Below are 15,993 nucleotides of genomic sequence, written 5' to 3'. Positions count from 1 at the left end.
GCATGATTGCAGAGGATACAAACCCTGGATCAGAAGTGATCAGGCACCTGCGAAGATCGCTGAAGACTATCGCAAGGACGCTTCCTTTGATGAATTCAAGACGTTGGTATTCAAGATACCCAGCCAGCAGACGGTCATTGTTGGAATTGATGTGAACGCAGAGATAGGTCTCGAACAATTGTCCGATGTGCTTGGAAAATGATATTATCCCGCGAAGCAAACTTCGGACAGTGGTAATCGTCCAGTAGATCTTTATCTAGTAATGTGAGCAGACGAATCTCATAATTGCATCCACGTTTAAGAGGAGTCATCAACGCCATCAGTTTACGTGGCAAGGGACATCCCTTCAACGCTAGAAGCGCGGCACTAGCGGAATATGACAACTTTTAAACTAACGTGCGACCACATCTACGAGTACTAGTACGTCGACGATCTAGTGATATTCGCTTCAAGCAGTGCGAAGTTGCAACATGTCAATTTTGTATCAAAGCCTACGATTTACGAATCCGCTCTGATAAATGTAAGCAGATGTTTGTCTCCGGGTGCATGATTAAAAACGACGGCAGCTACGAAAGAGATATTCAGCAAAGATGCTCTAATCCCACTTCAGCATTCAGTTTCTTAACGAAGTGCCTGTCGTCGGCCCCATCGCCAGCGAGGTCAAGCTGCTAGCATATCTCTCTGCAATTCGCCCTATCATGATGTTCGCATCCGGAGACTTGGGCAGCGCAGTGGTGATGAAGAAGTTCGACTTTATGGAAAGGAAGCTGCTTAGGCGGATGTTTGGCTATTTTTGGCCAGTGTTCCCCAGAAGGTCACTTTTGGTCTGCGATTTGCCCTATCCGCCACCTGGGAACGCGCCAAGTCGCCTCGCGACTAACTGGTTGTCTTTCCCTAGCTCATTTCATGTGTCAGCTAACGGAAGGACTATAACTCACACCAGCGAGGGGTACTCTTATTGACTAGTTCAACGTGTTCACCTGTATTCAGTCAAAGCTGACAGAAAATCACTACACTAAGTGAAGCTTAACAAAATAGCTTGTCACGAATACCAAAATGAAGAGGGAACAGTTCAAACGTATATACAGACGACAGGAACATAGTAGGAAAGAGAACAAATATAATGATACATGAACATCGAAACATGGAAATTGGTTCACACAGATTTGCAAAAATGAGTTGCAACGAATAAAAAATAGTTGTAGAAGGTGCCGAAAGCCAAAAAGAGTCAGAACCAAGCTACTTCTAGTTCTTCTACTATATATATATATATATATATATATATATATGTATATATATATATGTATATATATATATATATATAATATGTCGTATTATATTAGACTGACAGAAAGTCTTGTCACCATTTGTCATTTTTTTCTTCTTTATTTTTTTACTCAGCTTACAATAAAAATTAATCAATAATATAATCACCATTATTAATTACAACAGTGTCCCACCTAGTGGGCAGGTCAGCGATCTCTTTCTTCCAGAACTGGGGAGACTGGGAGTCGAAGAAGTAGCTGACCGTTCTCTTAACTAGGAAATCCCTGGGGGGCCGGAATAAGTGGTAGTCTGAGGGGGCAAGGTCGGGAGAATAAGCGGCATGGAGCACCGTGTCCTACCCTAATTCCTCCAGTTTTTTATGGGTCTCTTTGGCAACATGGGGCATAGCGTTGTCGTGGAGGAGGTACACCGAAGCTTATCTCGGCCGTTTTTCTCGGAGGTCGATGCGAGCTTACTAGCGTATATGGAACCGGTGATGGCCTTGTGCAAGCAGCTCAAAAAACAGCATTCCCCTCGAATCCCAGAAGCAACAAAGGAGACACTTCTTGACATGGCGGTTCGATTTCGCTTGCGTTGGCGGGTCTTCTCGAGGGGGCCACAGGGCGCGGTGCGCGTTAGAGTCGTAGAGGAATCTCCAGTAATAAGATCTTCGAGAAACTCCTTTCGATACGGGCGAAGAGGAAGAGATTCACAGATGGATACCCGGGTAAACCGGGTGTCAAGGTGCGAGGGATCCATCGAGCCAGCACTTTTCTGTTGCCGAGGGACTGGAGGCGACTGACGATTGTTGTTGGATGGCCACACTGTCGCAAGACTGCGAGTGTTGATCTTCAGATCCTCTTTGACAGCATCGAGAATGGCGGAGTCTTCGACAGTGTGGGGTAGCTCCGCCCAGGGCTTGTCTTCGAAGTCGGCGTCTCTGCTTGCAAAGCGAGCGAACCAGCGTTTTACAGTCCTGATGGTAGTGTTGCCCTCGCCAAATCTGCTGTTGTTGTCCGGGCTGCTGCCGTTGCTCCAATGCCGCCACGCTATTAATAGAAGATGCTGGTTCGAAATTGCTTGCGTAACTGACATCGTGATTAAAGTTAAGGAAGGCCCTCCGGGTATATATACCTATTGCGGAGAAACTTCGAGAATGTTCTTCAACTACAGCATGGTGCAACGTGGGTTCCGCCCAAAAATGGAAATTTCTGGAAATTTTGAAAAATGGATGACAAGACATTTTGTCCAGCCTAATATATAAATATATACTCAACTACTCTAACAAAATTTAGGTCATGTGGACTTCACCGTAGAAGTGGAGAGAGCACTGCGTGTTCTTGATGGTGCTGTGTTAGTACTTTGTGGTGTTGGCGGTGTGCAGTCCCAAACCTTTACCGTAAACCGACAGCTCAGTAGGTTAGTCAATAAATTTGGAGTGCTGTGCAGTTCAATATTCAATACTCATGCAATATTGACCCATGAAAACAAATTACATTGATTATTGTACTTGTATTATTATTGAAGACAAGAACTTCTGATGTTTTTTCGCTGTTTGTGTCCTCGTGTTGACATTAAGCTGAAAACGTGGGATACGTAAGATGTCTTCACCCTACGCCATAGTTTTTATTAACGTGATATCGTCCTCGGTCGCCCTAATTCACTTGTTTAATACTGGTGGTACAGATAAGTTTTGAGGGATTTATAAGAGATAATAATTTAAAAATGACGTAACTAGCATTAAGTCGCATCGGACCATCTTGTAACTATATTCATGTTAAGACGTCATCATTTCCCTCTAAAAATCAGTTTGGGTCATTTTGCTGAAGTGTAAACAGCACACTTTCTTTGTACTCCGGGTCAACCTTTGTGCCAACAAAACAGAATTCGCGGTATGCGTTGTTTTTTTGTTGCTAATTTGAAGAAAAATGCAAGTGATGGGCGTCGATTGCTGTGTGAAGAGCATAGGGAACATGCCACGTCAATAAAAACGTAAATTCAATAAACTGATCCCGGGGTTTCAAGCGATTTTGACACCACCCACCAAGAACGGCAAGAGAGGCCATTAAAGTTTAAAGACGTTGTGGTGGAGGCCGTATTGGACCAAGATTCATGCCAAAACTCAAGTGGAGCTCGCTGGTTCCGTATGAACTCAAGCTAAGAGACGTCGAACACCGTTTTTCACTTGCGAATAACTACTCCGAAGGGAAAAGCGGAAGGGTTCTTCGCATTAAACCACGACTGAGGAATAATGGTAACGGTATGATAATAATGTCCCCGATAACCCAAACCACAGAAAATGGTGCTGTAATCAACTTGCACCATCATCAATCACCCAGCTATGCATCAACTTGAACGACCAAACTAAATATTCATGACAAGAAACTAATGCTGTGGATCTGGTGGGATCAGCTCGGTGTGATTTACTACGAAGTAATCCAACCTAACGAAACCAACACTGGGGAACGTTACCAACAACAATTGATACAATTGAAGCTTTGAAGCTCAAACGCCACCAATATGCCAAAAGACATCACAAAGCGATCTTTCCTCACGACAACAGCGTTGGTGCAAGTTGGTTGGGCAGCGTACATTTTGTGAACCTACTCGCCAGTTGCATACTCAATTTGGAGAATTTTACATTATAATAGTTCAGTTGCAAGCAAGCAACATTCTTCAAAACTATTGAAAGCGACCATTCAAAACATTGGGGGCTGTGCTGTGCGATTCTTTTGTTGTCATAGAATACAATGGTGATCTCATTTGAATCCATCACAATCTTTAGTGAACACTTTTGCCAGAAACCTCTGGTACGTATCGATTCCTAGGACGGTTCAAACTATTTGAACAACAAATTCCGCCAGCCCACACACCTACGCAGCAGCTAACACGACTCGTATCACTCGTCCTCTTTTTGGCTTTAGAGAGGTGCGTATCGTTAAGTGCGCACAGCTCCAGCGGCAACTTGTTCCTAGGGAAAATGACTGGCAACGGCGACCATTAATTGCGCTGCGCAGCAGTTAATAGCGCTAGCAGAGTACTGCGTTACATTCAGCCTGTGCCCCGCTCATATGGCGATCCTGCTCGCTAAAGTAGTATAAAGGGAAGAAGTTCAAACTTTCACTAATGATTAATTATCCTTTTTCCAATTTCAAGAGAATGAAAAACAGGAGTTGGACTATGGGTAGACTACAGCGTTTGAAATTCCAAAACTTGGATATTTTTTGTTTCCTTTCTTGATTTATTCAATTTCATATTTTCCATTCTGACTTTCTTTTTTACTTTTTTGTATGTTAAGATTAACAAATCAGTAACCTACAATTTTTTTCCGTTCTATTGACTTCTTGCTACTGATCGACTAGTAAAGAGCAAGAAATGTATCGCAGGAGCAAAGTATCTCCGAAGACCTATCTTGAGATCATAATTCCGATGAATTGCCATTGCCATACAGACGGTATGGCTGTGTTTGGGCGTATCAATTGTTGAGTAAGGAGATGTATCAGATTATTGTTCGCTATATGACAAATGGAAAATAATTGAAAGAATAAGAGCATCTTACAGATCGTACACAAGAGGGGTCTTGGTTCTGCTGGAACAAACTTTGACGTTGTCATCACCAACAATGACTTTGAGACTAGTTTTATCAGTAAGACCGTTCCAGATCTACGCAGAACTTTTCGAAATCTATTCCTTCGTAGCTCCATCTTCAATCGTAAGCGTCGAAAACTGTTAAAGTGGTGGATGTTCAATAAGCACATGTGATGATTATCTGGCAGCCGCTGATCTAAGGATCTGTACAACCGCCTGGAATTATCTACTTTCCGAACCAAAGCTGCATGCAACGTCCGTGTCGCAGAACAAAACAACTGAAAAAGCAAGTGGTGGGGATGGATGACAACCAGTGAATTGTGGTGTGCGTCTTCCCCTTCAAAATTTCAAATGGAGCTATTTTGTTGAATTTGCTGACCACGGAAAAAACGTTCAGTTGCATGGTGGTGGTGAACTTATTGTTAAATACAAACTCGTATGTGTCTTGTTCAGTTGTGGCTAAGAGTTCACTTAGAGATTGTAATCGAGTCTGATGACGAAAATTAGCTTACGTTTAGACAAAACTTTATTCCCTCCCCGCCTTCTTTTTAAGAATGATGACACTCCACATGGTTTCATCTTTATCAAAAACCTGAAAATCAAAAGTCGAACAAAGTTGTGTCATGGAGTCATTTGACATGACGTCTTGTACACAAATTTTCAAAAAGAACAGACGTTGCAAGCGTTATTTGAAATGCTAGATGGACACGGCCGTAGTATAGAAACATTTGGTCTAAGCAAGCAAAGCATAATGACTTTGACCAGCGAATGGCTTCAGTACAACATTTTCAAATGGTCAGGTCAATTCAAATATTTTTCAAAATCAATCAGGTCAATTCGAATGGTTTTCAAATTTCAAATTCAGTCAGAGGACTTGCTATATGTCAAATTCTTGCGCCAGTTCTTGCTATTTGCTTTATGAGCAGGATAGAACAACCAATAATAGAACGGCTTCTACACATGTAAGGCCGGTATTCCTTTATTATGACCACAGATGGGACAGGGAGGAGCCGGACCCTCCTCATGCGAAGGGGTCTAGCTCATAGGGTGCAACTCAAGTGAAGAGGGTACTTTCGCCAACCGTCCAAAGTGAAGGGTGCCAGCGGGTCCGACTATCGCATCTATGATTGTGACATCAACGCCCTCTGAAATGGATGAATAGTTTGGAATTTTGAACGAGCAATCGCAGTACATAAAACTTATCGAGAACAATTAAGAGATGGTTATTTACCTTATTTACGTGTTCAAATAAAACTGCAGAATGGCATTGCTAGTGTGAAATTGTATCGCAGAAAAAGCTTAAAAAACAGTGATAAACGGAACCTCGGGTCTTCCTGTTGGCTTTAAAAAAACAGTTGTCCGCAATATGGCCAAAACTGCTACAATATTAGTGAACATCCCGAACGACAGCATCAAGCGACAGTTGGTTCGTAATAGACTCTATGATAGGCAGTTTGTATCGGAGGGCTGCGTTGTTTCGGAATAACTAGAGATTGCACGAAGATCGGAGTAATCCAAATCTAAATCCAAATAGAATCCTTGTAGGCACAGAGCCTGCTGTTCTTTGTTTTCTTCACTACACCCTCGATGATCCACTCATAGAAACGAAAATAGTGCAGTTGGGCGTTGCCAACGTTTACTCCCATGTTACCCAATTACAAATTTCTTATTAAGCCTTCGAGAGCGGCGCCGGATTTTAGTGGCATTGTATAGTTTTCATTTTCGCTTTTTTTTTACATATATGAAAGACTATTTTGTTCTCGAGTACTACCAACTCTTAAAAGCAGACCTAGGTTGTCCTCCATTTTTAATATTGAAGCTAGAGGTTGACCTTAAATAAAAAATAATGCTTGACCTAGGTTGTCCTCCATTTTTCTTTGCATGGTTTTAGTGTTGCATTTGGTGACATATTTTAGCAAACGCATTGTTGGAATTCGTTACAAGCGGAGATTGTTTGGTTGAAACAGTGCGAGAGTTACATGGAATTTTCATCAGGAGAAATGCACGAACGAAACAACCGTGAAAAGTCATAACGTTTGCCTCTAACCGAACTTGTGCGTTCAATTATTTGAACACACAAGTTCTGTTATAGGCAGAAGAGGAGATCTCGGACTGGTACATCAACTGAAAACACTGTCGTCATGAAAGTTAGTGTTGCAGTGTTCAAAAATGGTCACTATGGACGTCGCAGGACGGGTGTAGCGCAATCGGTAAGAGGTTCCGGTTTGCCTGCACCATCGATCGATGGTTGCAAACTGTCCTATTGCCAGCAAGGTCTTTCAACCCTCGGGGTCGATGAATTGGTACCAGACGTGTCTGGGAGGGTAAAAACACTAATTTGACTTATCGGGTAGCCCCCGCAAGTCATTTTAGGGCTGCACGTGGGGTCTGATTAAATTTGCACGCGTAGGTGCATCGTTGACTTTACTGTACTTTACCCTTTATTGTATCGGAGCCCTCTCCTCACATCAGTCGAGATGTTGTTGGGAAATGAAGAAATTTTGGTCTGACGTTGTTGCTATGTGACTCACGAGGTGCAGATTAGGGAATTCTTGGTTGTCCAAAGATTACGTGACCGTTTCCGTTCCAGTCGAATCGAAAGGTATCCTTCGGAGAAATAATATAAACTCAAGACAAGGCATGATTTAGGTGAGTTTTAAATGAAATTCACGATATTAACCCACGAGAAAGAAATATCTGCTAGAACCGTTCAATTGACTCTAACGTTAGTGATCGACTAGTGAAATGCAAAAAATATCTGACAGGAGCAAATTATCTCCTCATACGTATTGATTTGTTGAGTAAGGAGATGTAAATGTATGTTGTTGATGTATGTGATGTTATTGTTCACTAAATGACAAATAGAAGATAATCGATGGAATAAAACTCAATGAAAGTTTAACATTAAATGTTAACTACAGGCTTCTGTATTTACATAGAACGAACAAAAAATGTCTTGAATTGTCATGCCTAAAAAATTGTCTATGTCTCATGCTTACTTTCACTGATATGATTTGGAAAAATCATATCAGTGAAACAAAAAGAACACTGTGAAACAAAAAAACACTGGTTAGTGAAAAAAAGAAACAGTGGTTTAGAAGTTCCTCTCGACTGAAAAATGGAGGCTCTCTTATTTCACGGTAAGCAAGAAATGTTCCTCACTTTTAACGCAGAATTCCTTTAATTGATATAGATCCCCTTCTGACCATCTCTTTTCTCGTTCTTGGGAAAATCCTCCTATCGTACTGGGCTTACCACCGTTACGAATTGCTGCGGCAAAAAATTGAGGTAGAAAGAAGTATGACTTGGAAAGATACCGAGTATCAAGCACAGACATTAATCAGGAAACCATCGCAATAAAAGTAGAACAGGAATCTTTTTAAAGTGATTATTTATTAAAGTACTCAATACTTAGGAGCAGACGTACCATATACAGACTTGAACGTTTGAAGATTTGCGTGAATTATTGTGGTTTCGCCACTAAAGACCTAACATGTTCAACCCAAACACTTCGCTCAATACTTTGATCTTATTCGTTACACACATTCTGTAGCAATGGATCGAAAACGATCACTCTTCACCTTGCAGTACATCCACTAAAACCAGTGCAAATTGACATCCGCTAGATTCTGATTTCGGTTCGAAAACCTATACGCAACATATCCCACATTAAGTGGCAACACTTGGGGCGCGTACACAAGCTTGACTGTTATCTGCTCGAAGTGGCCCTGCTTTCACCAAACGCAATCAAGCACTTGCGTAAAAGCTTTGGGAACGTCCGAACTAAATAACCTGCATTGTTATATGGTAAAAACTTCCCCTAAAGTGCAAAAAGGTGTTGTCGTACGGCACCATACCAGAACCTATATCCTATGATATCGAGTGCCTGAGGGAATCATGGAATCTTTGGCGACAAACATCCGTCTCGTATCACTGAACTTCCGGTCCCTGTCAAGTGAATTCCAAGAAGCCGCTCTATCCAAATTCAATGAATTCCAAAAACAGTCTGGTGGAGGAGTCTGGACCAACGTTGTCAAGATGCGCCTTTGTACGACTGTGAGATCGCAGAGGACTTAAACTCTAGATCGGAAGTGATCAGGCACCTGCGGAAACCGTAAGGATTACCAACAAGGATGAATTTTATGAAGAAATCGATATGTTGATATCCAAGATACCAAAAAAGCAGGTGGTAATTGTCGGAATTGATGCTAATGTAAAGATGGGACTTGAACAACAATCCGAAGTGGTTAGAAAATGGTTCTACCCTAAGGAGCAAACATCGGACAACGGAAGTCGTCTGATAGATCTTTGCAAGCAGACGATATTACCTCCACTTTTAAGAGGAATCATCGTTGCCATCAGCTTAGGTGCCACGGGACAACCTTATCAACGCCAGAAGAGCAGCAAAAGTGGAAGATGCCGACTCTTGAGCTTCAGCTCGACTACGTTCTGATAAAAGAACATCCCTCTGTCAGAGATCCGAAAACCTAGAGCTGTCTAGGATATCGCATTCGATTCCGACACACACAGTTCCACACAGTTCTTCCCAACTTAATGGTAGGACTCCAGAAAAAAGTCGCGGAGATCAACTCCAACCGAAGCTTGAATTGGCAGGTCTGAAAGACGATGAAAGATGAATGTAGAAAGAAGTTACTCCAACGAGTATCGATCAATATTGGATTACCGCCAAAGAAGTGGATGACGCTGACTTTTTCGCTAAATGCATTCAAGACACCGCAAAGAAAATCCTCCCGATCTGAACAACAAGGAAGAAGTTCGCCTTTGAATCTGCAGAGACAAGATCCATGTTAAATCCTATATGTGTAGCCCGCGTTACTGGTACCTTCAGCCAGGAAAAGCGCCTGAGAACGAAATTACGTCGTCACCTAAAAAGTGATCGTAAGAACGAATGGACGTCAGAGCGAAGGAGCTTGAGAAGGCGTGGGAGGACTAGAGCCTGAGAAAGGCCTATACTCTGCTAAAGCAGTATAGCGGCAAGATTAAGAGGTGTTCGCGTGTCCTGAACACAGCCAACGGGGTCGCTGTCGGGTAGCAACCTTCCCCTTCTGGAAGGAGCATTTTAACACTTTGCTGAAGTGACAAGCGCCGTCAGTCCCTGAACTCGTGCACGTCCAGAGACAGACATAGACCACGGTCAGCGAAGAGCCACCGACTGTGTGGGAGGTTCCAGTGGTATTCAAAAAATGAAGAATGGAAAATCTGGCGGAGACGATGGAATTAGCGCAGAAATGCTAAAATCTCTTCCTCCTGGGATTCGTGAGATGACGAAGATCATTCGTTCAATATGGATTGACGAAAGCATTCTTGACTCGTGGAGACACGCTATTATAATTCCTCTCCACAAGAAGCTATCAGTTATGAAACCCAGTAATCACCGAGGAATATCATTACTTCGGGTAATGTACAAGGTTTTGGAGCAGATCATCCTGTATCGACTAGTCCGACATTGCGAAGAAACCACCCGTGACGAGCAAGCCGCCTTTCGCCCAGGTCGATCGACGATTGATCAAGTGTTTATTGTGAGAAGAGTGATTGAAGTGTGGCAGCGATATTCGAAGCCTCTACAGTTAGCATTTTTGGGCTTCGAAGTCGCTTTCGACTCTCTTCACCGAGGCCGTCTTCTCAATGCACTTCGCGCCGAGTTCCAGGAAACTTCGTACGCCTAATAAACGACATGAATAGAAGAACAACTGCTGCGGTCCGAACACCTGCTGGATTTATTACACCATTGGAAGTGGAAACTGGAAAAAGACAAGGGACCGTGGTGGGACCCTTTCTGTTCAACTTTGCCGTAGATGACATAATGCGAAGAACAGTTGAGCAGTGTCCCGCTAGCACCTTCTGCACGTCCCTTGGTGGATCTCGAGTACGCCGACGATGTCTCCTTGAGACCCTCAACGGGAATCAGGGTGCATGGACAACCTATCGAACTCGTGGATGAGTTCTGTTATTTGGGCTGTATGCTGAAAAAGAATGGCGGCTATGAGAGAGATATTCAGCGAAAATGTGCTGAAGCTAACTCGGCATTCAACTCATTGACCAAGTGCCTGTCGTGGACCCCGTCGCTAGCGAAGTCAAGTTGCGAGTGTACCTATCCGCAACTCACCCTATCATGATGTACGGATAGGATACTTGGGCAGCGCCGGCGATGGTGATAGAAAAGCTTGACTGCTGTTTAGACGACTGCTAGGCTACTTTTGCCCTTTGGCCATAATGAAGAACTTTACTCTAAAGTGGACATGGTGTACCGGCGGATGACACGTGGAAAACGTCAACATCTTGCCCGGCCTTCTGAACTCATGGAGAACCGTCTTCGCTTCTTTGGTCCCGTTGTGAGGAGACCATCTGATCGTCTTGTCCGAGTAGTCCTGAGGATGCTTCCAGATCCTAATTGGAAAAGGCCTCCAGATCGTAAAAGTTCTGGGCGGAGGTGGCGAAGGAAGATCTGAGGACACTTGGCGTTGACAGGCTGTTCAGTCGAGACGTGAAATTCCGCCATTTGTGCCATAGCGACGGATGGGTAGATTCTATGCGAACTCTAGCTGAAGATCGAACAAGATGGACTCGGATATGTTCAAGGACGACATACCCCGCCGAAGATGCAGATAGCCGCGTTAGACCGTGACACGCGCCCGCCGATTATGTCAAGTAAGTCAAATGTTAGGTATTGCCCGTAACACCTTGAATCTGAAAACATGGTTTATAGATGTTCTGATAGTAATCTAGTGCTTGAAACAGAGACCAAAATGCAAAGTTACAGCAAGTAGGACATCTTCCGTAGACGAGTTATAACTTTTGTTGTGCCACGTTCCAGCGAGTAAATATAAGGTCAACTATGCCTTTCAGAAATGCAGAATTAACTTGTTTGGATGCTTCGCTTTTTTGTTTTTTAGCTTCTAGCGTTGCGATCTTTGCCTATGATGTTCATTATCTATGTTTTCATTTGTAGTTTGCAAATCTTATTCATGGAGTCGATCAGCGCAGCCGTGTCGTACTAGTCTTGTTGACACGAGAACCTATGGAACAGCAAATTCAATAGGAGCTGCGCTGGTTTTGATGTTTCTCTGTAATTGGAGTTCCGCTGACAAACTCTTTCAGATATAATGTTCCATTCATTTGCTTCGTGAACAAGCTGGACAGGATTGGCGCTACGCCGTTTCGTGCTTTATATGGACTACGTAACAAGCTTAAACACAATGCTGCTCTTATTCAGCTACCGATTGGCAAAGTGTGAACCATTGTTTAATGGATGTGACGCTTTTAGCTTTTATTGAGCTTAGGATTCTGGTTTCCGCGGTGTTGTCGATTTGATAGAGGAGCACTCTCTTTTCTATGAAGGAGATGAAGGACTAGTGGTTCGAATTGACGAAATTCCTGACAATATGAGAGTGCAGGTGAAAGAATTCAGAGAAGAAATGATAGGTTTGTATTGTCTATTCTCTTTCTTTTTCTGTCAAACTGCCTTTCCTCGTTTGGCCAAAACTTAATCTTTGAATCAACAGAGCATTTGGCAAATGGAGATGAGATTATCGGAGAGATGTTCCTTAACGATGAAAGTCCCAATGCCGAACAGATTCATGCTGCCATCCGTAGATCTGTCATAAAAGTATTAGTACTATTCCTTGTGAAGTTTCCACTAGAGAATGACGTTTTTCAGCGGACATTTTTACCAGTTGTGATTGGATCAGCGCTGAAAAACAAGGGTGTGCAATCAATGGTCGACAGCGCGGTACGATACCTGCCTAATCCAAGCGAAGTAACTAATCGAGCTGTTGTCAGAAGTGGAAGGTATTGAGAAGTTTCCCTCTCGTATTTTGTTCAGTAATCGGTGTTGGATTGAGTGAATAGTGTTCTAATGTTGAGCAGGGAAAATACTCTCATGAAGGAAGACGAAATCAACTCCTAAAGTGGAAACGAGTGTAGCAACTACGTGGCTGTGTAGAAAGTTGTGCAGTGGTGCAACAGTATGGGAAGACAGTAATGAACAGAACACACATGTTCAAACAGAACACAACTTGGTCACCTGTATAAGATCCGTGACATCCAGAAGATGTAAAAGTATCATCTTTAATTTCCGTTCCTCAGAAGAGCAAGGATCACACATGTTGTCCCATTTTCACTGATCGTACGAGGCTCAACATCATTTCTACTCCTTCCTATCCGGGACGCTCCTCATACAAAAACTTTTTTAGCTCACTGGGTGACTCAAACGAGGTAATTGAGTCGTATCCAGCTGAACTATTAACTTGTACATGCGTTCTACGAGTACGCCAGTCCACCGTGTTTGTGGTCTTTCTCGAGTGAATCTGGCAGCTTTGAAATCTGCTCAAAAGTTCTTTTAGTCCATTTGTCGTCGACGCCTCTCTAAATATGATTGGACCATCTACGCTTTTTTTTCGATATATGCTCCGATGTGTCGCGAAGAGTATGCAGTCCTTGAATCGGAGCTGCGAAGACCGGCCAAATGTTGTGTGCGCCGGTTAAACTTCAGAAGCAGTGTCAAGTGTGTAGTTGGGATGCTCTCTTGAAAACGACTTCCCCCATTGAAGACCATCCTCAAAACGACTTCCTCATCTCATTCTTTCTAGTACAGCCGCTCATATAGCAATCAAAAATAGCTTATAATGAATAAAGAAACAAATTTACGCCCAATAAATAAAACAATATAATATAATAAGTATTAATAGATTGCATTGTAACGAATATCAATGCGAAGTGTTGCAAGTAAAGTAAAGATATGCAATATAAACGTCACAGATACTTCATTGCAAGGATTAGAAGTGTTTGGAAGATGAGGATGTTCTTAACGTGTATCCGACGACAATTTTTCTTGTGACAGTAATAACAAACAGTCGAGTATTCTATCCCTGGTGGGATATTTCGATTTTTTGCAGAATAGTAAAAACAACATACCGATGCAGAACGCACTCCAAAAACATTTTTACTCTATGCCCTGCTTCCTACACACAATATTACTCATTGACAGTGATTGCACGTGATGAATAGTTCAATCCCCGCCGGAATCTAGATTTTTGCTAGACGGAAAAGATCAATTAGAAGAGAACTTTACTGGTAATTTTTCTGAAAATATATTAGCAGCGTTACTTGCCGTATTTAGGTGCCATCTAGAGGTAATTTTAGCGGTTAACATAGGTCCTGTTTCGAAATGACTATTACCGAAAACAGTGGGATACAAAAACAGAAACAGTAGGATTTTTTAGGTTACAGAAACAGTCGGATTTTTTAGGTCGAAGTAAACACGAATAACGGACTACAGATAAGACGACAGAGGATAAGCAAGAGTGCGTTTTGTAGAGAAAGGTTTGCGCTGTAAAATGGTTAAATTATGTTTTTTTTAGAGACCCTCCAGTTTTCTAGAAGGATAGTTGAGAAAAGTAGGGAATTTTAGCAAATTTTCCAACTCTTTCTCAACTAACTTCTAAGCGAACCGAAACCACCCACAAAAAGAAGTGAAAATTTATTCTAGTAGCAAAAATCCTCTCTAAGACACTCTTGGGGAACGGTCAAGGGGTACCCGTATGATTTGCCGCCGCTTATCCAGAAGGCTAATGGGCGTCGATAACTAGCATCGCGCAATTGTCTCCTGACAGCGTCATAATCGCTACACTAGCCAGGTTGCTCCTCTTGTGCTACCTCTCGCTGATGCCCCGCCCATTTTGCCGTGTTTGCTGCTTTTGATCACCTTTGTCACCTTGACTCCTGTTGATCTTCGGACTGATCGAGCGGGCGTCAGTAACTCTTCCATTTGTCCCGATCGCGTGCCAGAGTAGCGCAGTAGTTCCTCCTTTCGCGTGGGACACGAAGAGCATCATAATTTTCTTTGAAGGACTTCGTGAAGAAATCTGACCATCTGACATTATCGGGTCGGCGGTCTTCTTGTAGTGCGCTTAATATCGCGGATAACCCAGTCGCTCACGGCTCTGGTCCAACGGTTGTCATTAAAGCCCATCACGTGTCCGGCCCACCTTATTTTACCTTCCTTGGCAAACGCGGCGTCGTCTCTAATCTTCGATCGCTGACGTAGGAGAGAAGTTCCAATCCCGTTCCTCACTTGCGTGAAACGGGATACTCCTAGGATCACTCTCTCAATTGCGCGTTCAATGACGTTCACCGCGTTTTGTTCCTGCTTGCGAAATGCCCAGGTTTCCGAAGCATAAGTCAAAGCAGGAAGTACGGTGGTGTTGAAAAGGTGAGCGCGGAGCCGGGTGTTCCTGGTCTTCTTCACTACATCCTTGATGCTCTTATACGCTCCCCAAGCCACTCGTCTCCTCCTGCCAAGCTCGGGGGTCAGGTCATTCGTTATGTTCAGTTCCCGAGCGTTTGGCTCTTAAAAGCCATGAAAACACGATGACACCAGTTGGACGCCACAAAAATGATTCAAGACAAGCATGATTTAAGTGAGTTTGAAATAAAATGTGCGATATTAGCCCACCAGAAAGGAATATTTTCTAGGAAGACATTGGAACTACTTTGGATTTCTGTCAAGAATCCAACCATGACCTCTACGACGCTCTACCAGCCCGTAGCAGCACGGACATAACTCTGGACGTGGAAGTGGTCTTCTGACAGGGTCTTCAAGGAGGGAGTTCGACACCTCCGACATTCCGACTTCTCGGAGTCGGAAGCCTAGATAAGAGTGAACCACTGCTGAGATTCACCACCGTCTTAGCTACATTACTCAGTCACGGAGAAAGGGTTCCGTCTCGAAATGTAGGTGGTGTTTGTTGCGCACCTATGTGTCGTCCACTCCTATATGATCTTTTCCCTTCACTTGGCCATTCTTCGCCTCTGCCTTCTGCGCCAAAAATCCGTAAGCATCACCAATTGCTACTCACCGACATCAGCACCTGATTTATCCGAATCGGACGCGTTTTATGAAGAGCTGCAAAAGAGATCCGTAATGAGAAGTCCTTTTATAAACTTGTCGGAGAATTCAACGCAAACCACAGAAGGCCACAAAAGAATAATGCAGGATCGGAAAATATGGACTAGGGGATCGGAATGAAAAATGCAGGATCGGAAAATATGGACTAGCGACAATCGTCTCGCCGGGTTGTTGTCCGCCACTCGCCTCTTTCATAAGAGTTCTCCTTCCAT

General features: G+C 43.2%; 2 protein-coding genes across 4 annotated transcripts in view; one reads left to right on the top strand and one right to left on the bottom strand.

Moving 5' to 3' along the window:
* The window catches only part of RB195_022828 (uncharacterized protein), a gene marked incomplete at both ends in the record, with an annotated part of 36,326 nt that overhangs the window by 19,216 nt on the left and 1,117 nt on the right, over positions 1 to 15,993 (top strand). Inside the window, 5 exons of one of the 3 annotated variants that reach the window (XM_064210061.1) lie at positions 2,562 to 2,685; positions 11,974 to 12,103; positions 12,156 to 12,297; positions 12,378 to 12,481; positions 12,533 to 12,663. In XM_064210061.1, the coding sequence (XP_064065942.1) occupies positions 2,562 to 2,685; positions 11,974 to 12,103; positions 12,156 to 12,297; positions 12,378 to 12,481; positions 12,533 to 12,663 (631 nt within the window). Of the gene's footprint in view, positions 1 to 2,561; positions 2,686 to 11,973; positions 12,104 to 12,155; positions 12,298 to 12,377; positions 12,482 to 12,532; positions 12,671 to 15,904; positions 15,981 to 15,993 lie in introns of those variants that run through there. The other 2 variants (XM_064210063.1, XM_064210062.1) reach the window with 2 other exon arrangements.
* RB195_022829 (uncharacterized protein) lies at positions 14,753 to 15,499 on the bottom strand (the record flags this gene model as incomplete). The annotated part of the gene is made up of 2 exons (XM_064210064.1): positions 14,753 to 15,222; positions 15,391 to 15,499. 2 exons carry the CDS (start codon positions 15,497 to 15,499, stop codon positions 14,753 to 14,755), a joined length of 579 nt encoding a protein of 192 aa, XP_064065944.1.

This window comes from Necator americanus, chromosome X (assembly GCF_031761385.1).
Source record: "Necator americanus strain Aroian chromosome X, whole genome shotgun sequence".
Classification (NCBI taxonomy): domain Eukaryota; kingdom Metazoa; phylum Nematoda; class Chromadorea; order Rhabditida; family Ancylostomatidae; genus Necator; species Necator americanus.
Note: the sequence above shows the minus strand (reverse complement) of the source record. Positions and strands in the feature narration are given on the sequence as shown.